The following is a 24,192-nucleotide window of genomic DNA, read 5'->3' on the forward strand; positions in this document are numbered from 1 at the left end:
ATGTCTGTATCCTTGAGATCAGCACTGCGTCCTTTTGGTTTTTCCCACGTTGTTTTTCATCAGTGCTGTCCTTGTCTCAGCCCGAACAAATTTCGCAAATCACGAAAAACGTGTTGGAACTGCTACAGACAGGAAGGTGAGACCAAAAAAGGGTTTTTTTTTATAAGGGAAAAATTGAGGGGGAATTACCAAGCTCAATAATTTTAGAAGCTTGAAGAGTTTAGAGTAGATGTGTTTAACAATATCATATACTGTCAGAGTTTTTGTTTTGTCTTGTCTTTTTTTGTTGTTGTTGTTGCACTTTGGATTTGTGTTTACTTGCATAAGGAACGTTTTTAATGACGGAGCGCGGCGTGATATTCAGCAACGCAATGTAAAGGACAACTTGCACCTGAGCCTATTGTGCATACCACTGATCCGTGCTGAATTGTTGCTTATTCATGTCTATGCTCGTAATACAATAACAGACTGAGGTGAATCTAGTAGGGGTATATATACTGGCAGCGCAGGAAGAGTACACAGTATGAACGAACAGTCCACTAGACTGAAATTAAACCAGGTATTTCTCTCACTATATTTACATCTTCTTCATCCTTTTCTCCTTTGTCATCTTCTACCGCATGATCTTTTTCCCTCTCTTCCTATTTCCAATTTCTTCTTCTTCTTTGTCTTTTCGTTTCTGGAAGTTATTTTATGTCTAAGGACAGAAAATTACACTACATTTATTGTTCAAAAAAAGTAATAAGTGGGCTATGTAGTATTATATCATGTAATCATAGTTTGTCATTTCTCTGGCTGTCTTCGTGAGTACTTATTTTCTATGTGCCCTTCTGCTAGATGTTCTGTGCCTTTGTTGTTTTATGTTTTTGTGTTTTCAAAAACACCATTTGTGACTAACATTCGGTCTTACTGTATGCTGATGTCTCTCTACAGTTACGGTCAAAGGACTTAGACACGTTTCCTAATTGGATGTTCTTTTTCTCTCTGGGTTACCCAATTTACCCATTAGCTGCATTATTTTTTAGGCCAGGATAATGGGAAATTGGAAATCAGCATCAGACTCCAGTTTAGCTTTTGAGGTCTCTTTGTGCAGCTTTTTGGACTCTGCTAATGCTGGATATTTAGGAAGTGGATTAATTCTGTTCATCTAAGGTGAATCTTTGCTCTCAGGTTGATTCCATAGATCAAAAGTCTTTAACCTGTTACATAAGCGAAAAGAGGCCAATCCGTCAGAACCATCTAGTACTATCGGGTTCTTAATCCTCTTTTAGCCTATCAGGTTGTCAGAGCAATTTTTATCAACCTCTGTGTTTTACACAATGAAGTGCAGGAAACAGCCACACTGGTTGGATACCAAGATGACCTTGGCTACATTTTCATTGCTGATATCTTTCCCATAAAAATATGGTAATTGATGAGTATACACACAGAGAGATATGCTAGGTCTGTGTTGACTCATTGGATGAATGTTTCTTAAGAACATATTCTTTCAGTCCAAACGGACTGTCCTCTTTCTTCAGTAATAAAAATAGCTCAGTCAAATCGAAGGAGCACAGGTTCACAAAGACTGCAGGAAGACTGTGAAGGCACATATTAATTTGAGTGTGCATTACACAAAAGAAGACAACCTTAAGAAAACCAGGAGCCTTTCTGTGACTAGTGGTTTTATCACTTTCAAGCAAAGTATTTGTCAGCATTCGTTGACCAGCCAAAAGAAGGTCACCAACATCTGAGATTTCCGATTGGATAATTGAAATGCTTATCATTCCTAAAGGGCGGGGCCAGTTTGAGTAACCTGTCTGAAACAGTCCACCAGAATGTCTGGTAATCAGGAGTAGCTACAGGCATTGACGATTCGTGTGATGATCCCTTTGTCCCTGGTCACTTTTTGACCATTGGAAGACTAAGATTGTAGTAAATCTGGAGGCGGAAATACATGTCAGAGGATGCATGTTACTAATCGTTAAAACTGAGTTTATTTAGGATTACATCAACCCTGGCATCGCACCTGGAATATTGGGCATTGTTTTACCACTCAGAAAAGGTACATGCAGGTTCCGAGCACCAAGCAGGGGTCAGGGTGCTGTTCTCCCAGGGCAAGGATGTGTGCTTTGTGTTCTCTGTAGACTAACATTGTCATAATTTTCTCTTTGACAGGAATCTCTTTAGAAGCTCAGGCAGTCATGGGCCGGAAGGAGGACGACTATGAGTGGAAGAAAAGCACCGATGACATCCAGGAGGTGTTTGACTTCATGGAGGTGTTAGGATCGTAAGTACACACATCCACAAAATATCTTCCCCGCCCTGGTATCACTGTTACCAGTGGCTCCAGCTGTAGGAGAGGGTCTGCTCCAGCCAGGTGCTGTCCTATACTTGACCTAGTTATAGATGGCCACTTGTCCTGGATGACCCAAAGGGGGAACAGACTGCTAGACGGACTTGATTGGATTCCAAGGAGACCTACTTTAAGTGGTGTATGGGACCAAAGCTTCCTTAGGCTGGGCTAGGCTTGGCTTGTGCTGCAGTTCTGTTTAGGTTTGAGAATCCACCTGGCGTATGGAGATACTCTGAATTAGTTCTTCATTCATAGAAAAAGATCAGGAGTAAGTGAAGCTGGTAATGCAGGAGGGATCTCTACTTGTACTTTCAAAATGGGAAGAATAAAACTAGTATGAACTGGCGCACTTGTCACCTAGCTGGCAGGCTATCTATTATACTGATTTGAAAGCCATATCTGGAAATGTTTAGAGATGTCTTACATTCATCCATTTTGTTCACAGGCTAATCAAAAGGTTTTTACAAAGTAGCTAATGACAGCGTGGCTTAGTGTTCTTCCTACTCTTATTATAATGTAAGGGTAATGTGTGTTTGATCATTTAAAAAAAGAGTTGTTTGTTTGATGGTAATAGCAATAGCACATCTTAGCTCTTGTTTAGACACCAGAAGCATCTTGTTTAGACACCAGAACACAACTCAAAGGAGTAAATATTTTGATTGAGCAGTGAAGCAGTTCATTGGCTTAGTGGGTCAAAAACAGTAATCCAAGGCCCAGTCAATTGTCCTGTTTTTCCCTGGCAATTTCTCGTAGCTTTATACGCCGCCTACGCATTTCCCAGAGCTGACGTCATGGGGCTTTGAGAGTACAGAGACCTGACTAGACCAAGGATCGGGGTGGCTAACCAGATGTGTGTCATTTTTTTTTGATACTGATTGGAACTGCTTTTTCTGTGTTGGTCAAGGTTGTGGTAGTGTGCAAGGTTTCCTTTAATGGATAGAAGATTTTGTCATCGTGGTTTATATTCAGTGAGAATGAAAAGCAGCAGAGTGTTGTAGCAGCAGCGTTGAGTATCCTGAGGCCAGGAGGAACTGTCAGACATTCTAGATATATTAAGCAATGCCAGTCAACACTTTTTATCTCTTCGTTTGGCAGTTCCCCAGAGTCAGAAGCCTAAGAGTTCCCTGAAAAGTGCTAATGCTCTCCCGCTTTGTCTCGTCACATTAAACTTGTCTGATTTCTTTGACATAAAGACATTCAAATACATAGCATTGCACTGTTTTGCTCTCATCAGTGGATGCTGATTAAGTGGATGACCAAAGAGCTGTTGATGCACTTATAGTTTGACAAAAAATGTCAGAATGTTCATAGTAAGAACCAAAATATATAAATAATTGTTCACGTCTGTTGCTTGTAAATGAGGTGTATCTTAAGTTAAGATATAGCCGTGCATCTGTTTTAGGCTTTGAGGTTCTCACGTTGTGAAACATTAAGAGATGAGCTTAAAATGAAAAGGAAAGGATTTTACTTTTTTTTTTTTTTCAGGAGGCCCAACTGTAAAGGTACATAGAGGGCCCAACATTTGAGTTTACACACAAAAAAAGAACTAAGGTCCTTTCTCATTTTAAGTTTACTTAAACTTTAAACTTAAGTTAACTTTTTTTTAAGTTACCTTTTTTTTTTTTAAATTAACTACAGTGCAGAAGAATGGTAATGCAACAGAGGAACACTTTAGAGCCTAATCCCACAGCCGTGAGATTACATTCCTTCTCCATTAATAGAAAAATTCTGGTAAAAGTATAAGCAGACCACGTGCAAAACATTTTCAGTCATTGTTGAGAACTTCACAGAACATGACCGGAACCTTACTGATGTACAATCTGAAAACTGCATTTAGAAGAGCGTGTTGACAACATTAACTGTTGGCTGAGTATGTGTGTGTGTGTGTGTGTGTGTGTGTGAGAGAGACCGATCCTGTTGAGGGTCAAGCTAAAGTCACTGAGAGTTGAGGACAGACACAGTGTGCTAATCGCTCAGACAGACAGGGACTCGGGAACACATCATTCAGAGAACAGCTAACTGGATAGAGAGAGCTTGGCTGCGGATTAATATGTTAATCTACAATGGAATCTGCATGCAATGTATGTGCAGTAGACAGGTGATAGACTCTATAACAACAGAACTGCCTGTTTCTTCCCATGTGTCAGTAATTCACAGACATAGTGCAACACTAGGCTATGGCTATAGGGGAATGTAAACTGAGCTCAGAGAGATAGAGAGCCCCTAAATATGCAGAGAGCCTGGGTACAGACTAGAACAGCATTTCCATTTTGTTCTAACAGCAGGAAAAAGAAAATCAGCATCAGACATAGAATGATCTGTGTTTCTTTTCCATGAGGTATGTGTATCCATGTGGCCATTCACTATGCTGTATCATCTGAGAATTAGGGGGAAAAAAACAGAGTTAGCTGGTGGTCATTGTTATTATCTGCTCTTGTTCGTTGTTGTGTGAGTGGAAAGCATCACCTGCAGGAAGTGTTGTCTCGGAGGAAGCAAACCCTGGGGTTTCAGCGTCAAAAACAAGGGGAACTGGAGCTCCCACTCCGTTAAGGCAAAACCGTAGAGAGAAAAATGCACTGTTATATTTTCCTATCTAAAAATGGTAAGGGGTAAATATAGTGAAGCAGCTAAGCTGCAGGGACAGAGTTTTCAGTAAATCATAATAATAATAATAATAATAATAATAATAATAATTTCAGTACACAGAAACGTTCCCTGAAGGTAAGCAAACACAAAGCATGCTTTCTTTGACTTTTAGTACTTGTGCTGAACCCATTTAATTAAGCTTGACTTTATCCATCAGAGAGGCATGATTCAACAGGGCTTAACAAAGAAATGTAACTGTCTGTATAAGCTGTAAGCAACTGAGTCCAGTCTGATCACCGTATAAGTTTAGCAAACACCCTTCTATGAGCTTTTGAAATGAGACAGTAAAATGTGATTATGATTCAGAGGAGTTTTTGGAGACTGTGATGAACTTGAGAGAACACGAGAGAACCTAAGAGATCATACTAGAACCTGAGACTTGTGTGGTACTGTGCCTCCTCTTTTGGAGTGAGAATCCTCATGGGAATGTGTGACTGTCTGAGACGACGCTTGTCAGCAGTGGGCAACTCCACGTCAGAGTTATAAAAAAAGGACTTCACAGAGAATACTTTTGACATTAATTAATTAGGCTAACTGTCTGTGTATGTGTGTTTGTGTTTGTGTTTGTATGTGTGTTTGTGGTTTTCTGAGGCAGAAGCAAAGTAGATGCTAGTTAGACATTAAGTAGGTGTGATTCTACTTTTATTGTCTGGTCTTTTATTAAGTACACTCCACTTATGCCATTTACAGTAGGGTCATCACAATACACAAACACCACACAGTAAAGAAAAGGAATGAGAAGGACCCTGCTGAAATCATTCTGCTAGGCTGGGCCATGTTTACCCGGGTTGTGGACAGCTCTGTGACCTGAATGTGCATGCAGATCTGTCTGGGTTAACCATGCAAGCATTTGGCTCCAGCTCCAGCTTCACACCAGTCTCTGTTTCCATTGTGTAAGGGATTTGAATTCTAATCCCTCTCTCAGGACAGCTCTCCTAGTCAGAGGGAGAGAACTGGAGATAGTGCAGCAGTAAAGAGGTTGGGAAAATTAAGGTGTCTGTTGGACCTTTTTAAGTGTGTAATCATCACCCTCCAACCTAGTGAGCAAAATTTTTCAAAAATGTTCTTAATGTTTTTAAATAGTTCATTGTAGTTTTTAAGATGATTAATGTTTAGATTTATATTGTGAGGTTAGACATAAAATGTTGATCAGGACATTATCAGCTTGTACAACATAATAGCTATTTACACCATTTTTTTATAATTAATTATGATCCTTGGTAAAGAAAAAAAGAAGTGGAAAAAAATTCACATGGCAGTAGGTAATTACTTGGTGAGGTGACATTTAAAGAAAGTGGTGGGTCATTTAAGGAGTTTCTCATTTTGAGTTTTTCATTTAAGGATGATTTGTCACCAAGTCTGAGAAAAGCACTCGCACACTGGCATCAGACAAGCCTGATTTTTCATGATAAATTTATTTGAATTTCTCCATCCTTTAAACAAGTGAGGGACGGTGCCGTGGACATTTTGTGTGAGCTTTGGAGGCAGTGAAAGATTGAAAAGGTCAGCGTTGCAGCAAGCCCCTCATTAAAGCATGCTTTGCTCTGGAGATAAGGTCAGGATATGTAATTAAACACAACCCATACTAGTGCTCTCTCTCAGATCTTTGGAGGAAACCATGATCTCCATGATTGCACATCTGACCTTATCCTGTTTCTCTCTCTCTCTCTCTCTCTCTCTCTCTCTCTCCCTTTCTTTCCCACCAGGGGAGCGTTCTCAGAAGTGTACATGGTGAGGGAGCGGAAGACCGGAAAACTCTTTGCCATGAAGTGTGTGAAGAAAAAACACAAGAGAGATCTGAACCTGGAGAATGAGATTGCTGTGTTGAGGAGGTGAGAGTTCTCACTGTTCTTCCTTTTTAAAAATAATCAGTATTTCAGTTTCCATTTACTTTACAATGGTAATTACAGAGTTTTACACTGCTTTTAAAAATTCATTGGAATTACTAAGAGAATATGAAACCAATTCAGCAAAGTGTGCTCTCTTTTGATATTCTGTTCAGTAAATATTTTGGGCTTACATTTTCATTCAGTGAATGCATGGCTGCTGTTTTATAAACATTATTGCTGTAGGGTCTGAATAATCATAGTCTGAACATCTGTCCTGTTTGCTACTTTAGGATCAAACATGAGAACGTGGTGGGACTGGAAGATTTCTATGAGAGTCGAACTCATTATTACCTTGTCATGCAGCTGTGAGTGATCTGCTCAGCAGTCATTTAGAGACAGTAGTGCTACACACTGTGTCCTGTTGTTGAAGAGAACAGGCTGTTGAGTCTCTGTTTTTTTTGTGTGTGTGTGTTTGCAGCGTTTCGGGGGGTGAACTATTTGACCGTATCCTGGACCGGGGGATGTACTCAGAGAGGGATGCCAGTCTAGTGATCAGACAGGTTCTGGAGGCAGTCAATTACCTGCACAAGAATGGCATTGTACACAGAGATCTCAAGGTATACACTCCAGCTCATACAAAACACAGTAAGATCTGAACACACAGAGGTCTTTCATCAAAAAACAGTGTCATATATATATATATATATATATATACATATATATATATATATATATATATATATATATATATATATATATATATAAGTAATGTTCCTGGTGTGCTGGTGTTTACAATAACACACACACACACACATATATATAACTATGAAGTTGCCGACTGGGAACCACGCCTTTCTGTCTTTCCACAGCCTGAGAACCTGTTGTACTACAGTCAAGATGAAAACTCTAAAATCATGATCAGTGACTTTGGGCTGTCTAAGCTGGAGGAGAGTGGCATCATGTCCACGGCCTGTGGCACCCCAGGCTATGTGGGTAAGGAACACTGCCATATCATACAGGCTCTCAGCTAACTCAGCAAAATGCCCACAGACCAGTCTTACTCTACTGGGTTGGTAGCACTGTCACCTCACAGCAAGAAAGTCTCAGGTTAGATTCCTGGCCGGGCGGCTAGGGTCCTTTCTGTGTGGAGTTTGCTTGTTCTCCCCGTGTGCGTGGATTTCCTCCCACAGGGTCCTTTCTGCAAATTTGAGACACTAAATTGCCCCTAGTTATGAATGTGTGTGTGTGTGTTTGTCTGTGTGTCTACTGTTCTGGACTGGCGACCTGTCCAGGGTGTTTCCCCGCCTTCCACGCTATGAGCGCTGGGATAAGATCCCCTAATTAGGATAAGCAGCTTAGATAATGAGTGAGGTGAGAGTGAGTGAGAACTCTACAAATACTAACAAAAAAATACCCCCCCCCCCCCCCACCAAGAAAAAAAAAAACAACTCAATGGTATCTCTCAGTTAGCTTTGATTTGACTACAATTATACATTTGTGAATATATTTCTCAATTAACTGTGCACTAATCGTCATAAGGAGACTTGCCAGAACCCTGGACTGTAATGAAGTGATAGAAAGGTAGTTTCTAAAATGAAAAACAGCTTCATCATATCAGCGTATTCAAACTGAACTGAACTGGTGTGTGATCTTTTGTACAGCCCCAGAGGTGTTGGCACAGAAACCCTATAGCAAAGCAGTGGACTGCTGGTCTATTGGAGTCATCACTTACATTCTGTAAGTACTGTTATTTTGGCCAGGGTCACTCTGACTTACAGGCAGAACAGATGTGTTGAGTATAATCAAAAGCAGTGTAGTGTATACAGTGCTTTTGTTTGTTGTCAGTGGCGATGACTGTATTTAGAAATCCAGCGCTCAGCAGGACGTCTCATTAACACTGTGAGTCACTCTGAGTCACTTAGTCCCCTCATCAAACACTAGTCATGTACATAACCCATTCCCTCATTACACTGGATCAACACTCATACTGCCCTCGTGAGGAGGAAGAGTGTTCATACAAGCACACACCACACAGACACACACACCACACAGACACACGCACCACACACACACACACACACACACACACCACACACACGCGCCACACACACACACGCGCGCGCAGTGGAGTAACTAATGATCAAATGGGTGAGAGGACAGAACAGTGATTGAGTAAATTGTTTCAACAAACAGTGGATGCAGTTCCTTTTTCTTTTGTAGTACTGTGTACAGTTACTTTTATACAGCTCCGGAACATAAGAACAACTGACTGACTGAGGTTATTGTTCGTCCCTGCAGTCTGTGTGGATATCCCCCTTTCTATGAAGAGACAGAGACTCGACTGTTCTCTAAAATCATGAAGGCTCAGTATGAGTTTGACTCTCCTTTCTGGGATGATATCTCTGAGTCAGGTGAGTTAATTCTTTCTTATTTGAATTGTATTTCATTGTGTAAATCATCATGCCTGATGGCACAATGCTGCTCTATAGTCACTTTACAGAGACAGTGTGATATATGGAGCTAACGCTCTGCCTTCAGAAGCCTCTTTGATGCCGTTATGTTTGTGTTTTAGCCAAGGACTTCATCCGCAACATGATGCAGAAGAACCCAAAGATGCGCTACACAGCAGAGCAAGCCCTCAGACACCCATGGTGAGAATCCTGTCTGCTTTCAAAGCCACCACCCTTAAAAATTAAAAAAGCCCCACACTTAACAATAAGAAAACATCCTTAAAAATAAAATTGAAAAAAGAAAAAAAAAGTAAGAATGAGGATTATGAGCTTAAGCGTTGATAGACTTTGGGTGTATAGATAAACTCCGGTCTGATCGGCTTTAGGTCTCAGAAACGTCATTGTTTATATTATGATTCTTTTCATTTTAGATCATATAAGTAGAGACACTGCTCTGTCCTTTGTTTGACTTTGGCCTTGTCTCTCAGGATTATTGGGAAAACGGCTCGGAGCCAGGACATCTACCATTCTGTCAGTCTGCAGATCCAGAAGAACTTTGCCAAGTCCAAGTGGAAGGTGAGTTCAAGGCTGAGCTGAAGCAAACTGGGAAGACTTTTCCCCCCGTATTCAAATCTCACTGGGTCTCCGCTGATCTCTGGCCTGGTTACACAACATCGCCTGTAACAATGCTCACTCTGTCTGGTGTGTGCATCCACACTTCTCAGTTAATGTCCAGTCAGTTTGACCTCTTAAATTTCCTCTTCAACTTGAACTGGGAAACTTTGCTTGTGAACTTAAAAATGTATATGTTTTAATAGGCCAAGAAGAGAGCTTGGTTTTTACAATACAGTACAAATCACTTTTCCATTAATTATTTGCACAGAAAGGAAATGACACTCCTTGTTGTAAAAGTGTACTAATAAACTAATCTTAATCTCTTAATCACTTAATCTCTGTGTTTAGCTACATATAGCAGCATTTCACATTTGCCTAATGCAGACGTTTTTTTATTCCATTCACAGCAAGCCTTTAACGCAGCCGTGGCCATCAACCACATGAAGAAGCTTCAGCTGGCTCACTCTGAGGCCCTGGTTAGGCAGAACCAGCTTCCTGTGCCGGAAATTAAAGTCACAGAGTCGTCCACGCCCAACGCGGCTCACAAGAACCTGGTTCCAGAGAACCTGGAACCCAACGGTGGCATACAAGCCAGTCACATCACTGTACCAGCCAATCAGCCAATGGAGGCCAGGAGTCATTACCAGAGCTTGAAGGTCAGCCACAGTGAGCCTGTCCACCATGCCGGAGCCTTCAGCATCTGTGAGAAGGGCAAACATGTATATCACTCCGAACCAGCCAACCTCAACGGGTATGTCACTTTATTCAACCAAAATATCTGGAACATTCCCCTCATTACCTGACAACAGGATCGATCCAGTGATCCAATAACATCCTTTATTGAATTTTTCATTACAGTGTGGATAACTTAGTGATAACGGAGTCCCAGAGGGTATTACTGAAGATTGATTGAGGAGAGATGCTATTACTGTTTTTAACTCTTCCCGCTACACTTATTCATTTTGCAGTTATGGAAAAAGAGCCTCCAGCCGCACTGGTCAGAACTTGCAGACTGGAGTGTGTTCAGTCATGTGACCAAACATGCGCTGCCGGATCGTTTGAAAATGGTAACAGTGAATGGATGTGAACTCCTAAATGTGTTTTTCTTATACAAGATCACACACAGTAGCATTTGTAGACTATGGCATATGCGAGATATTTCTGTCACCCAGAGACTATTGTATATTCTGTGGTAAGAGCTCAGGTTGGAGACTCACTCTGATGTTGTATCATGTATGTTTGTGGCCCAGTTCTGCAGACTGACTGTCTGTTGTCTGGTTCTGTCTCTCCTCTCCTCCACAGGTCAGTGACCTGTCTGCCAACTCCTGGCTGCTTTATGTGGACACGCCCGCTGCTCTGTGCCCTGATACAAGAGCCCTCAGAGGACAGCCAGCCCAAGATCTCCAGAAAATTCTGGAACTGCTGGACTTGGGAAGTGTGCCCAGACATGTCCACATATTTGCATGTGTATTTACTCACACACACACAGACACACACAAAGAGACAGACACACATGTCCGCACTTGCAAACATTTCCAAAGAAAATTAGTGTCCAGTCTGCCTTTGAAAAGAGGTGTGAGAAAAGCTGGACATCTCTTAAATGTTGTTATTTCGCCATGAGAAGACCCTCTCTTTGTGTTTAATGTCTCTGAATTTCTCTGTATTGATGTATTCAAATGAAGAGTCTATGACATGGAGAGGTTTTTTTTCTTCCTAAAGTGTATTGATGTAACACAATGTTGAGGAATGTTTTTTATTTTTATTACTATTATCATTACTATTGTGACGCACAGCTTCTGTAACCTGAGATTGGTTGCCATCTATATTGCTTTGTGTTTAGTCACTAACATTCATGTGGATAAAGCACACGTTGGCTAACCCTGCAGAATACTAAAGTTGTATGAGCTAACCTGAAATATGTTCAAAATATGTCCTTTAAATGCAAGTAAATTATTCCACAGTGATTAGTAGTTTGATAGTTTGGAGAGTTCTTGTTTTCTTAGGTTAAAGGTTTATTTTTCTATTATGTATTTATGACTATTGTAACACATGTTGAGCCATGTTTTTTGTCACTTTTGGTTTGTTTTATAATAAAATGTAAAGATGGGATGTTTGTATAGGTTGCTGCAGTAACAAATCAATGTGCAATATCACATTCTTTATTAATAAAGCCCCATGTGTTAACAGCTCTGTGTCTTTGCTTTGATATATTTCTGTTATATTACTATAGCTATATTTTGTTTGTCCTGTGACTGATCTTGGATCAGTTGTCTTGGCACCAGCCTTTATCCTAATTGTTATAATCTTAACAGTAAAACTGACCTCAGGTCACATGTACCATAGAGGTCAGCACTCTTTCAAAGTACGTCAGCACTCTTTCAGTTGCCCCACTTTAGCAAGACGCTTGACCTTAATGAGGCAGACTGAGTCTCTGTGCAGGTCAGAGAGCCGACCGCCTTTCTGGAGATTTGGAAGATCATTATCACAGTCCTGATCACCGCTCACTTACACATAAAGCCTTATAGAGGGTAAACGGACATCCGAGGACAAAGAAATATTCAACTCTTGTCATATAGATTCTATGTTTTTGATTGGTTAACCAACTTTGTACTGTGATCAAGGCAAGTGGTTACTTGACAGCATATCATATTTAGAAAAAGTCTGTGTTTGGAAATGTAGAATGTGTATCGATTGATGTAAAGAGACTACTTTGGTATGTTTTACCTTTCAATAGTGAAATTGTAGCATCACATATTAACATTCTATCAAAAATAACTAAATAAAAACAAAACGTATGTATTAAAGCAGTGTGTGTATCTGTGTACCTATCAGGCTCTGTCTCTGTCTCTGTCTCTGTAATGCTGTAAAATGGATGGTCCATCATCGCTAATTAATTTCCTCCTTTCTTCTTATGTAGTCACGATGGTCTTGATTCGCAATTCTGGACGAACGCTTTAAATGATGAGTCACCTTTCTTTGATTATGACTTATGCTCTAGTTCTTGTACTACAAGACATTGCTGAGTATTACTACGTACACACTCTACACTACCTACTACTCTGTTCCGCATATAATCTAAACAGAAGCTCTCTGCTCTGGATCAATTTTAGACCACAGATCTTGCTCAAGACGGTTTTGTTATCCAGGGCACAGAGCGTGGCACAGATCACAGCGAAATGGGTAACAAGTCTCTGATATGACTGTGTCCATGTGAACGCCAGCAGTGTCTGGAGTGTCCACTTAGCCAAACAAGAACATTGCCCAACAATCTTCTCCTCTCTTACCCTCGCACGCAGTCACAGTCCCGAGGGTCAGACGCAACAGCAGCCAATTAGCGTCATAGTGCCGTGCGGACGGGAGACACTCCGTTCGCAACCTGATTAAAGGTTACCGATTACCTCAGCACGTGTGACTCACATACATCTCTAGCAAGACTTACAAGACTGTATTGTGGACAAACAATTTACCATAACATACTTGACGTAATGTGTTTATACAACTGCCTGTCTAAAACCAGCCCCATACAGTCTAATCATATATACTTGTGTTCCCCCTATTACCTGTATACTTGACTCAAAAGCGGGATCTTGGCTGGTTCATTTTAATGGTAGTAAAACAGAACAGCTATGATGAATATCTGTCAACTAATTTTTTGTCCCAATGAACCTGTGAGTGTAATGTTTTCTTAATGTTTCAAAAAATTACATACCTGAACACTTTAGAAACTGAATCACAGAAAATATGCTTTAAAAAGAAAACGGCAGCTCTAAAGAGAATTGTATTTGGAGAGAAACATTTCATGGAATAAAACATATGAAATGCTGACACACCAAAGGGACTGAATAGAGGGTCTGGTACGCATTTTGCTTTGCTTTTCTGATCCTTTGTGTATCTCGCTCTTCATGATACACCATTAAGTTTTTGCTTGCTTTTTAATTTAAGATTAAAAAATCAAAAATTGTTTTGGTGTGCATAGGTTTTGGATCAATTTTGCTTCTGAGTGACATCAGTGAACTTTGACTAGAGTTGTATGAATAATACACATGAGGGACAATGAGTTCGTCTTCAGTCCTGACAGCATGCACGTTTCTCACACTACGTGTTTATTGTTTTCTTCACGTGACATAAGCATGCCAATAATCATCACTGTCTCCATAGTTTTGGCGCATAATTCAGGATCTTACGGTCATTCACGTCTCACATGAGACGTCTTGCCCAAATTTTGCAATGCTGCTCACTGTTCATGAATATTTATGCACTGAGGGTGTGGACACAGCTTCCTCTGTCTTTAAATAGAGTGAACCTCAGTTGTCCTGTGCCCACTGATACACAGAGAAGACAACTGCTGAGGAAGTATCACACAAAAGGGTCCACTTTAAAAGTAAGTAATTATTTCAAACTTTAGTAAGACACATATTAATTGCGAGCGTTTAAATTTATTCTCACATTTTTTTTTCCTGTGAGTCATTAAACTATTTACTACTTGTGTATTGTTTAACATTAGTCCGAATCGATTCACTAATTAATATACCACTGGGTTCAGAACATGGTGTGGGGAAAAAAAACATCTTTAATCACGAGCCCCTTGTTCCTCTGACAGACTCAAGTCAACACCAACACAAACAACATGGAAACTATCCAGGAGGTCATTCCATTTGCGAAGGAGATGCTGAATGCAGGGTCGAAGGGCTCCATGAAGGTATACCTGGTAGGCAGTACTTTTGCTGTCCTGGGGGTCATGAGTGGAGTAGTGGAAGCGGTTTGCTCACTCTTCCCTGATAACGGGCCTTATGAAGAAGACCAACTGAGGGAGGAGCTGATCACGGAGCAAACGCAGACACTGGAGACCGAGACCGTTGTTCCAGAGATGGAGGATGAGCTGGCCAGTGAGACAGAGGCCAAGGCCAAAGAACTGGCCACAGTCAGACAGAGGCGCATGAGTTTCAGAGCTCATGCTTCGTAAAAGAAAGAAAAAAACAGCAAGCTCTCCACCTTTTTAAGCAAGGCAACGGAAAGCCTGGATGGTGGCAAGTGCTTTGCTTTTGCTGAGGAGTGTATCACAGTATGTGGAGAAGGTCGACATGGAGGTTTGATGCTGCTGGGCAGCAGATGCTGAAAAATGAACTGAAAAGCTGCCCATTGTTAGAAATGTCTGCTGAGATGTCATGATTTTACACTGGATGAAGGCTATTTATAAATGGATGTATAAAAGTCATATATTCATTGTGCTCTATCTTACTGCCTCTGAATGAATAAATTCTTTTCTAACCATTCACTGGGATGTATGAATCATTTTGAATACTGCATACGCAATCTATAACTTAAGGGCATTAAAACAAGACGTGGGTTTTGGGAGAGTTTCTTTAACTTGGTATCTGTTCCCATGGTAACCAAGGTCACCTTCGCATTAGGAATTCTTACCTTTGTCATGCAATACAGTCTAGGTTCAAATCATGTGAAATACATGAATGGGGGACTGGGATATAAAACTGTCCTTCAGAAAAGGGAATATGGTTGATCACGCAGGTACAATGAAGAAGAGAGAGAGAGAGAGATAGAGAGAGCGCGAATACACAAGTCTTGCACAAGTCTTTTAACACCCCGAAAACTGTAGGGCGGAACTCCTGCCAGAGGGCGGCAGCAAAAGATTATGCGCACCGAGAAACAGGCGGTTTATCCACTGCTCACTTCACGGAAGTGACGAAATGTTTAGTGTTCGTTTTGTATGAAGACGTCTTACGGTCTTTTCCACAAATAAATAGTCGTCAAAAAGAATATACAGAGGGAGAGTGAACTGTGGAGATGGCAGATCCAGCTGTCATCGGAAGCAGCTCCTTAAACTCCGGAACGGTGAGTAAATGAGCAAGGCGTTCACTGTCAAACTGCCAGAACTGCCTCAAAATTGTTGTGTTTCATATGCGGACCACAGATGAGAATGTAGTAAGGAGGATATAACTTTCAGTCTGGACGAAATGCAGCAGATGAACAAATGAAGTATTTTTTTCATTTTACAGACAAAAACAACTTTCATCGTATAGCTGTTCAGATATATGTGGAGCGAACTTAAATGATTTTTACAACTGTTAAGTTTCCTGAGTTGCGAAGCTAATCCAATCGCTTTAATTTATTTATCTTGTTAGATTTTCCACAGAAGCATAGACGGCTTTTAGCGTAGAAGCCTACTTTGACCATGAAGTAATTATTATGTCAATGGAACAGTCCGTTGTATCTCCTTTGAGTCCTGTCTGTGTTCTGTTGTTTAGCGCTCAGGTGGGAGTAAAACAACGTCGAGTCCAGCAGAGAACTATTTCTCAGCGCGGCGTCGCACTCTTCAGGTTGTTGTGAGTTCACTATTAACAGAATGCGGCTATGACAGTGCGGAGAAAGCTGCAGTGGAAACACTGACGGAAATGATGCAGTCATGTAAGTACAGTCCCTTTCGGACGAACTCATAATATCTTCAGTTTGTGAGTAACTGGTTTTCCGCTTGTTGTTTTATAGTATTTGATTTGGTAAACCGTGTAGAATGAATGTGCACACAGTGATGTTTAACACACGCTGTTCATTTGTGGTAAGGTGCATACTTGTGTCAGTCCCTGATTTCTATATCCTTACTTGCTCTGTTTGTTACAAAATTTTAAGGGTAATGGCATTATAGGCTCTAATCATCCATGGAAAAATGTCTCCACTCTCTTGTGTCTATTCCAGATGTAACTGAAGTAGGAAGAAGTGCAAAGGCGTACTGTGAACACACAGCAAGAAGTATCCCCACTCTATCTGATGTGGTGGTTACATTGGTTGAAATGGGTGTGTACTTTTATTTCTGTCTATTTAAGTGTGCTAATGATTAGAGAAGTAGGCTTGCAACCGGAGAGTCGCTGGTTCAATCCCTGTGACCAGCAGGAAAAATGTGCCCGGGGGGAGTGGGTGAAGAGCGCTTTCCCCTCCCTCAACATCCATGGCTAAAGTGCCCTTGGGCAAGGCACTTAACCCCCAACTGCCCTCCAGGTGCAAGCGTGCTGCCCACTGCTCCTGCTCCTGGTGTGTGTGTGCTCACTACCTGTGTGTATAGGATGGGTTAAATGCAGAGGATAAATTCACTACTCACTGCTCACAGTGTGTGTGTGTGCGCGATCACAGAGATTTTAATTTTCTCAGTATGTACAGTTCTGTAAAATTTCTTTTAAATTAATCTTTTTCAATATGGCCATATATATATATATATATATATATATATATGAGAGAGAGAGAGAGAAACAAAACACTGAAAACATGTTTTTTTTATCTGTTGAACTGTAGGTTTTAATGTTGACAGTCTACCTGTATATGCCAAACGATCACAGAGGATGGTCATAACTGCACGTAAGCATCACCTTAACGTCGTTTATACTATTCCATTTCAGTAACCATATTCACTCACACCATTTTTGAAACTTACAATGTTAGATAAGATCATTGTGTCACGCATCTCATTTCTCTTCAGTACTCTCTGACATAATGGCTTTGTTGTCTTAGCTCCAGTGACGAATGCCCCAGTAATACCCAAGGCGCTTGCAGCTGGACTGAAACGCACTCACCCTGCGCACATCCCCAGTCACTTCCCAGAATTTCCAGATCCTCACACATACATCAAAACTCCGGTGAGACCAAACCCGCTCCCTGTTACTTTTACTTTATTAATCAATGTATGGAAATACAGGAGAGACACAGAAGCATCAGCTCAGCAGTGCAGCTTTGATGCCTGCAAAAAACTCTTTCTTTGATTATCTGTATGTTTATTTATGTAATTTAGCTGGAAAAGATGAATGTGAAGCTAGGCAGGATTGATGAATCGACTGTGTGTTATGAATGAGTTTATGAGCTATGTTTTTTGTCATGTTGTGCCAGACGTTTCGTGAACCGGTGTCAGATTACCAGGTAATCCGAGAGAAGGCTGCGTCCCAGCGGAGAGATGTGGAACGCGCTCTAACACGCTTCATGGCCAAGACAGGCGAGACACAAAGCCTCTTTAAAGACGACCTCACTGCTTTCCCCTGTGAGTGCTCCTCGCCTGACACGACACCACTCCATCCTCCTGCACACAGCCACAGAAACCCTGATCACAGCTCCACATTCAGCACACTGTGTCACTTTAGTCATCTGAATTCTACTGAAATAGCAATCAGTTATTTTGTTCACCTGAACCCCGCTGAGACAGTAAATGAAATTGAAGATGAGAGGGTGTGTTTAGACTGAGTACCGGTGCTGCTGTTGCCCTGTGTGCAGTGATCGCGGCCAGGCCCAGTTCCATCCCATACCTGAGCGCTCTGCTCCCCTCAGAGCTGGAGCTACAGATGCTGGAGGAGACAGACTCCTCAGAGCAGGATGAACAGACTGACAGTGACTGTCCCAACGCTGGCAACAACACCGTAAGTGCACCTACTCTCTGTCTCTTTCCATCTGTCTGTCTCTCTCTCTCTCTCTCTCATTACAGGCCAGGTGCAGTTTTGCACTGCGTTTTGAAACAAATCAAGATAAGACGATATTCTGAAGCATTTTCAGTCGAAAGAATTCTTTGCGTCTCTGTGTTTCAGGGCATCTCTGTGTTTCAGGGCATCTCTGTGTGTCAGGGCATCTCTGTGTGTCAGGGCATCTCTGTGTGTCAGGGCATCTCTGTGTGTCAGGGCATCTCTGTGTGTCAGGGCATCTCTGTGTGTCAGGGCATCTCTGTGTTTCAGGACATCTCAGTGTTTCAGGGTGTCTCTGTTTCAGGGCATCTCAGTGTTCAATAGGTTTTACAAATGAAATTTCTTTTTAACAAAACCTATTCTAGCAGAGTATGCCATAATCATGATATATGTAGGTTTTTAGAGAATGATCACTGAAAGTCTATGGGTTATGGTTTATTGACTGGGATGCTCTTTACATTCTCTATATATTAGGACGATCCAGGAGCGGATAAGGAGAACTCGGTGCTGCCACCTGGTGGTGTAGTCCCAGCATGCAAAGCTAATGAGGAAAATATGATTGATAACCCTTACTTACGACCGGTGAAGAAACCGAAAGTGCGACGGAAGAAATGAGCACAGTTCTCTCTCTCTCTCTCTCTCACACACACACACACACACACACACACACACACACACACACACACACACACACACACACACACACACACACAGCACTCAGTCATAGCAGCTCAGTGGCCAATTTGTGCCTCTGAAATCCATGGACATGAATATGACGTGTTATGGCCAGACTCAACCCAATCACAATGACACCTTCCACTCAGTCAACAGCACCATGAAACCTACTGCTGTCTCTGTGTCAGTGGCCTGGCTCCAATGAAACGTTTTATTCCCACGGATACTGAAACACTCTTTTAATGCTGATGACCTGGACGTTTTATGTATATACACACACCACTGAACGCTGTTACCCTGCTGTTCTGTGTTCCTATGATTTACATGACCCAGAGTGTTGTGTTAATGCTGTCATGAATTATGATGTTAGCACTATATGATTTACCTGGTTTTGTTTGTAAATGTCACAATAATCACTCATTTGTAAATGACAAAATTAAATGAGTTCTCCCCCTTTTTGATTAAGGCAGTGCATATTTGGTTCATTTCTGCACTAGGCACAAGCACAAATGTTATGGATTGTGTGTGTGTGTGTGTGTGATAGTGGGTGTGTATATGTATGTGAGACAGAGGGGAGAGTTGACAGAAATCTCAAACTGTCTTCAACTCCAAACTCTTCACTAGTTGGCTGGCCACTGAATCTGCTGATGTTGCATAAATAGCAAATTAATTCATGCAAACAATTAAGCTCTTTGTGAATGGCCAGATGTTTTTAAGATACATTCAAAACATATCTGGGATTTAATGACAGATGATTCATCAGGTGTATCAGTGCATTATCACAGCCACATTAAAATTCTTTAAAAAAAAGATTAAATGCAGTAAAATGGGACCATAGAGATCCTGTTCCCCGTCTCAGGGAAATGAACAAGATATGGTCCCAGTCGGGCTGTTGATGTGAGGTGAGCGAGCTGAGCTGGATGATGGTGATGAGAGGCTGGTTCAGCTCTCTGACAGGCCAACACTCTGCAGGCAGAGAGGCATGGTCTGGTCTGCGTTGTGTGAATGGCCAGATGCTTACACAGCAAACACCTGAGACTCTAAATTCCAGCCTGGTCTTGTGCAGCTCCTGGATTATAGTGGGAGGACATCCCCTCCTTCAGACAGTCGAGCAGTGTGGCAGATAAACTTATTTAGAATTACATATGTCTCTGGTAGTTTTGTAAAATAGTCAAAATGATGGTGATTTAACGACTCATCCGGCTGGACACAGGAGAGGGACCCACTCTGTCAATAGACACCCTCTCTACACATGGCCTTGTGGTGCTGGTCTCCACCTGTCCATATGTCCCTGTGACAGCGAAATACATGTGTTTGGCATCAAACTGAATGTACCAGTGTGCTCTGAGAGGACTAAGTTCAGTAATAAATATTGGATTGTGTGTAAGATAGTGAGATAGTGTGTAAGAAATTTAGGCCAGCCTGTTTCCAGGAAAGGATCTGGAGCTCTTTCAGAAATTCAGAGATTAACGAGTATCTGATCACGCATTACATCCAGTGGAAATTTCTCAGAGACCACAAAGTGAGGCAGTCCAGAAGGACAGGGTACGTCACATCACACACCCAGCTTTTCTCTCTGGGTTGTCTAAATGTTTGGGACAGCATGTGTGTATACCACACAGGAATACTCATCTATGTAAGGTTTTATGTCCTCTCAGTGGTAGGGACAGTACGTGCAAATTCTTCTTTTGGTAAAACAGGTAGCATACAGAGTGAGCAGAGACATTATCTGCTACGATAAATACAAGTAACCCTTTGATTATATGTCCATCGATTATCAATCAGCAATGACAGCTTGATGTGAAGTTTATCAAAGTTTGTAATCAGTGACCTAAGCCTAAGAATCCATATCCTTATGTCCAAACAAACAGCTGAACAAATGTCTCACACTAATAGAAACATGGATGTTCTGTGGTTGTGATCTGTACTGGGGGGATTTGGAGTAATAAATCATTTTGAGCTTCCTTGTCACAGAACCCAGACCGTTCAAAACCTCAGATTTATCAGTGTAGAAATGAATTTTTCTGCTGTTTTTCTGAGGGACTGAAAAACCAGTGGGTCTTAAAAATGAATCCACTATGAAAGTACTGTAGAAGGGCTCCTAAAAAAAATACCTGGGTATCCCCTGGAATAAAATTCATGGGATCAGTTCTGTTAAGAATGGTCCATAGAACCTGGCAATTCTTCCTTTCCAGTTCTCCTTTTCTTCTTCTTCTTCTTCTTCTTCTTCTTCTTCTTCTTCTTCTTCTTCTTCTTCCTCTTCTGCTTCCTTCTTGTCTTCCAAAAAAATTCTTACCAGCTCATGGGTAATGGGTAATTGCTGAGGTTATGAAAATGTGTCCTGACGTTTTAGAAACACTTGTTTGGACCCCTTTATGTAACGTGTGACTTTCCTGAAGCCTGAGCAAAAAACCCCCAAAAAACAAACAACAACAAAAAAGAGCAAAATCTCTCTTCATATTTGTTTTATCTTCTGATTTTTTCCAAATAAGATGCCAAATACGAGAATCAGTTTCAATAATACTGTGAACTGCGTAGTTCTGATGAGTTCCATGTGTTCTAATGAGTAGAGACTCTTTTGTGTATTTGTTGTCTTTTGGCTCTTGGTAAATTCACTAAAATCTGCATTCCTATATCTAATTGAAGGGAAGGGCTTATTAAATAACCACATGTGCACCTGTGAGTGCATACACGATGTACCATACTGCATGGCCTGAAGTCATGGTAAAATGAGTTGATTTGCAGGAGCACACGTACATATACATTTATAGTTACAGCTTAAAATATGAGGGGCTGTGGACCTTGATCTAACACCAATGTTTATTGTTTTTTTATTTTCTTTCCTTTTTTTTGTGGTTACTGAATTTTCACTGATGTTCAATTTAAAACATTGTTTGAAGAAGGTCAGTGAACAATTGAAATAGAAAATGTTTTTCTTTAGGATGTAACCATGTGCCTTGAAATTAGAAGAACTCTATATTCAAATAAGATGTCGAATTTATCCAATAGTGTTGATGACGCAAAGACACCTGTAGGTGGCACAGTGAGACAACATTCACAAAAAGCCATTCAGCTCATAAAACCATGAGTGAGGGACAACAGAATGTTTCGGACTGATGCTCATGTCACATTTTTACAATGATCCATTGAACCTAAGATCACAGGTTATTTATTGAGTCTTAGATCACAGGTAGTCTAGTAAGTCTAAAATCACAGGTAATCTATTACATAAAAAAATCACATAATGTAGACAGAGGAGTCTGATGAAAATCTATCAAAGTTCTATTTACCAAAGCAAAAACAAAACAAAGGTTGCTCTTTGTATTATTTGTAGTGTTGTATTTCAAAAGCTTTTTGTGGTTCTGTATGGTAATTTAGTAACACTGATTTTCAGTCTTAAAGAGACGGTATCGATAGAACAGAATGATCACTCATTATAATGAATGTCTTTTCTGTGAAGTGGCAGAATGTTTCTGAACATAGTAACATTTATTTCAGCACCGGAAACTGACTAATGTCTCCAAACCCATGGTGCCATAGCCCTAAGCTCTTATACAGTCACAACATTAATCAGTGAAAACAAGCCGTTAGTGTGTGTGTGTGTGTGAGTAGCAGGGACACACCTCAGTGAGGTGAACAGCAGAGCAGTAGGACAGGTGTAGCAATGTATTAGTCTGGGTTAATCTTAGATTACTGCACTGCAATGTAATCTTATGTCTATACAACATTTCATTATCCACAGGTCCACAGAATGCGAGTCACTTTATTCACCCTATGTGAGGGATGCACGGGATTAATAATCCAGTATTAAGATGTGTATATCTTAAAGTAAGATTAAGATATAAATACATGGTCATGGTCAAGAGTTGTGAATACATAAATATTATTTTGTGTGTCTTTTTTAAACAGGTTCTCTGTGACTAACTGACATGCAGTTATTTTATTTTTGTGTTGTGTGAACAGACATGTACACATTGCAGTTATACTGTAGTGCTTTATTTTGTTCAGTATTGTGATTGTGCAGTATTGCACCATTAATGACCTTTTCCGTGTCTCTGAATAAGGCATGTTCACTTGGCTGTGCTCTGTAAAACACAGTTAACACAAACACTGTAACATAAAGCACTGCTTGACATTTGGAGGAAGAAGTCACTTGTGAATGAAATTTCCCTCAATGAAATTTGCAGAAGGTCTGATTTGGCTTTCTGGATAAGAATAAATGGAATATTAGCATATTGGTAATATACACAGAGCCCATTCTTTTTTTTCTTTTTTTTTTGTCTTTTTCTTTTTTTGGTTGTACAGGGTAGCAGCCCATGCGTTCCTATACTTGTTTTGCTCACAGCCCAGTGATGTCATACCAACAGACTTAGCAAACAGTGGGTTCATTCACATCGTCCTCATTTGGTCAGGACCCAAACAAACCGCTCCTTAGCAACCAAGACAGGTTACAGACTAATTTGTTGTTATTTGTTTGAAGGATGGAGTTTGAAATTGTGAAGGGATACAGTGTGTGAAGCTCAAAGCACTCCTAACTACAGACCGAGTGGACACACACTGTCTAGGTTTAATTATATTCAGATATTTTTTTAATATTAAAGTATCCTCGATGACAAGATGTTTGGGAACATTAGAAATGAGTCACATGGTGATAAAAGCCACAGTTCAGCATCTGAATCACAATGTCACACACCAAGTCAAGAATGACCCCACAGTCCTGCTAACCGCGTCACGTCCAAATCCCTTTCAGTTAACAGGAAATGTCACAGATTAACAGGAAATGTGACAAATGACTTCAGCTGGACATGAGGAAATCTCGTTGGGAATCTTTAAGTCACTGAGGAACCATAATAGAGTTTTAAAATGGTTGAGGGTTGTTAAGGTTCTGGGGATTAGAAGGACAATGCTCAAATACACAGCCGTCTTTTCATATTGTGTGTTTCTTGTCTCTTGATATGGTTTTTGACTTTTAACGTTTTGTGATGTGAAGAGCGTGTGGCTGGGGGGGGGTAAGGCTGGCTGACAGGGATGGCTTTATTCTCACTGGAGCTGTGTATGCATGTGCTCCCTCACTTTTTGTCAAATGTACTGAAAGCCTGAATTTATTACAGGTATTTAAACCTGTGTGGAATACATGAGGCCCGGTTGCCAGTTTTTAGACTTGAGATGAAACGGAACTTCAATCACTGAATTTC

At 40.8% G+C, this 24,192-nt stretch overlaps 3 protein-coding genes across 3 annotated transcripts; all 3 read left to right on the forward strand.

Moving 5' to 3' along the window:
* On the forward strand, nt 1-10,910 carry camk1gb (calcium/calmodulin-dependent protein kinase IGb). Its single transcript, XM_030767589.1, has 12 exons — nt 1-136; nt 2,158-2,269; nt 6,688-6,813; nt 7,101-7,175; nt 7,289-7,427; nt 7,680-7,803; nt 8,472-8,547; nt 9,109-9,221; nt 9,383-9,461; nt 9,749-9,836; nt 10,283-10,626; nt 10,844-10,910. The coding sequence occupies exons 1-12, from the start codon at nt 1-3 to the stop codon at nt 10,908-10,910; spliced, it is 1,479 nt and encodes a 492-aa protein (XP_030623449.1).
* Nucleotides 10,911-14,502: 3,592 nt separating this feature from the next.
* On the forward strand, nt 14,503-14,838 carry g0s2 (G0/G1 switch 2). Its single transcript, XM_030767591.1, has one exon. The coding sequence runs from the start codon at nt 14,503-14,505 to the stop codon at nt 14,836-14,838; it is 336 nt and encodes a 111-aa protein (XP_030623451.1).
* A 768-nt stretch (nt 14,839-15,606) lies between these two features.
* Nucleotides 15,607-18,966, forward strand: taf8 (TAF8 RNA polymerase II, TATA box binding protein (TBP)-associated factor). The gene is made up of 8 exons (XM_030767590.1): nt 15,607-15,725; nt 16,139-16,298; nt 16,584-16,682; nt 17,175-17,237; nt 17,391-17,515; nt 17,763-17,910; nt 18,141-18,283; nt 18,797-18,966. Exons 1-8 carry the CDS (start codon nt 15,678-15,680, stop codon nt 18,935-18,937), a joined length of 927 nt encoding a protein of 308 aa, XP_030623450.1. The 5' UTR covers nt 15,607-15,677; the 3' UTR covers nt 18,938-18,966.
* The last annotated feature ends 5,226 nt before the right edge of the window (nt 18,967-24,192 follow it).

Source organism: Chanos chanos, chromosome 3 (assembly GCF_902362185.1).
Source record: "Chanos chanos chromosome 3, fChaCha1.1, whole genome shotgun sequence".
Taxonomy (NCBI): Eukaryota; Metazoa; Chordata; class Actinopteri; order Gonorynchiformes; family Chanidae; genus Chanos; species Chanos chanos.

Bases quoted from the DNA above. Each gene is read 5' to 3' on its own strand.
- camk1gb (XM_030767589.1), top strand. From the start codon at position 1: ATGTCTGTATCCTTGAGATCAGCACTGCGTCCTTTTGGTTTTTCCCAC. The intron at 6,814-7,100 runs GTGAGAGTTCTC...TTGCTACTTTAG, and splicing joins GAGATTGCTGTGTTGAGGAG to GATCAAACATGAGAACGTGG. The intron at 7,804-8,471 runs GTAAGGAACACT...TCTTTTGTACAG, and splicing joins TGGCACCCCAGGCTATGTGG to CCCCAGAGGTGTTGGCACAG.
- g0s2 (XM_030767591.1), top strand. From the start codon at position 14,503: ATGGAAACTATCCAGGAGGTCATTCCATTTGCGAAGGAGATGCTGAAT.
- taf8 (XM_030767590.1), top strand. From the start codon at position 15,678: ATGGCAGATCCAGCTGTCATCGGAAGCAGCTCCTTAAACTCCGGAACG. The intron at 15,726-16,138 runs GTGAGTAAATGA...TCTGTTGTTTAG, and splicing joins GCTCCTTAAACTCCGGAACG to CGCTCAGGTGGGAGTAAAAC. The intron at 16,299-16,583 runs GTAAGTACAGTC...TGTCTATTCCAG, and splicing joins GACGGAAATGATGCAGTCAT to ATGTAACTGAAGTAGGAAGA.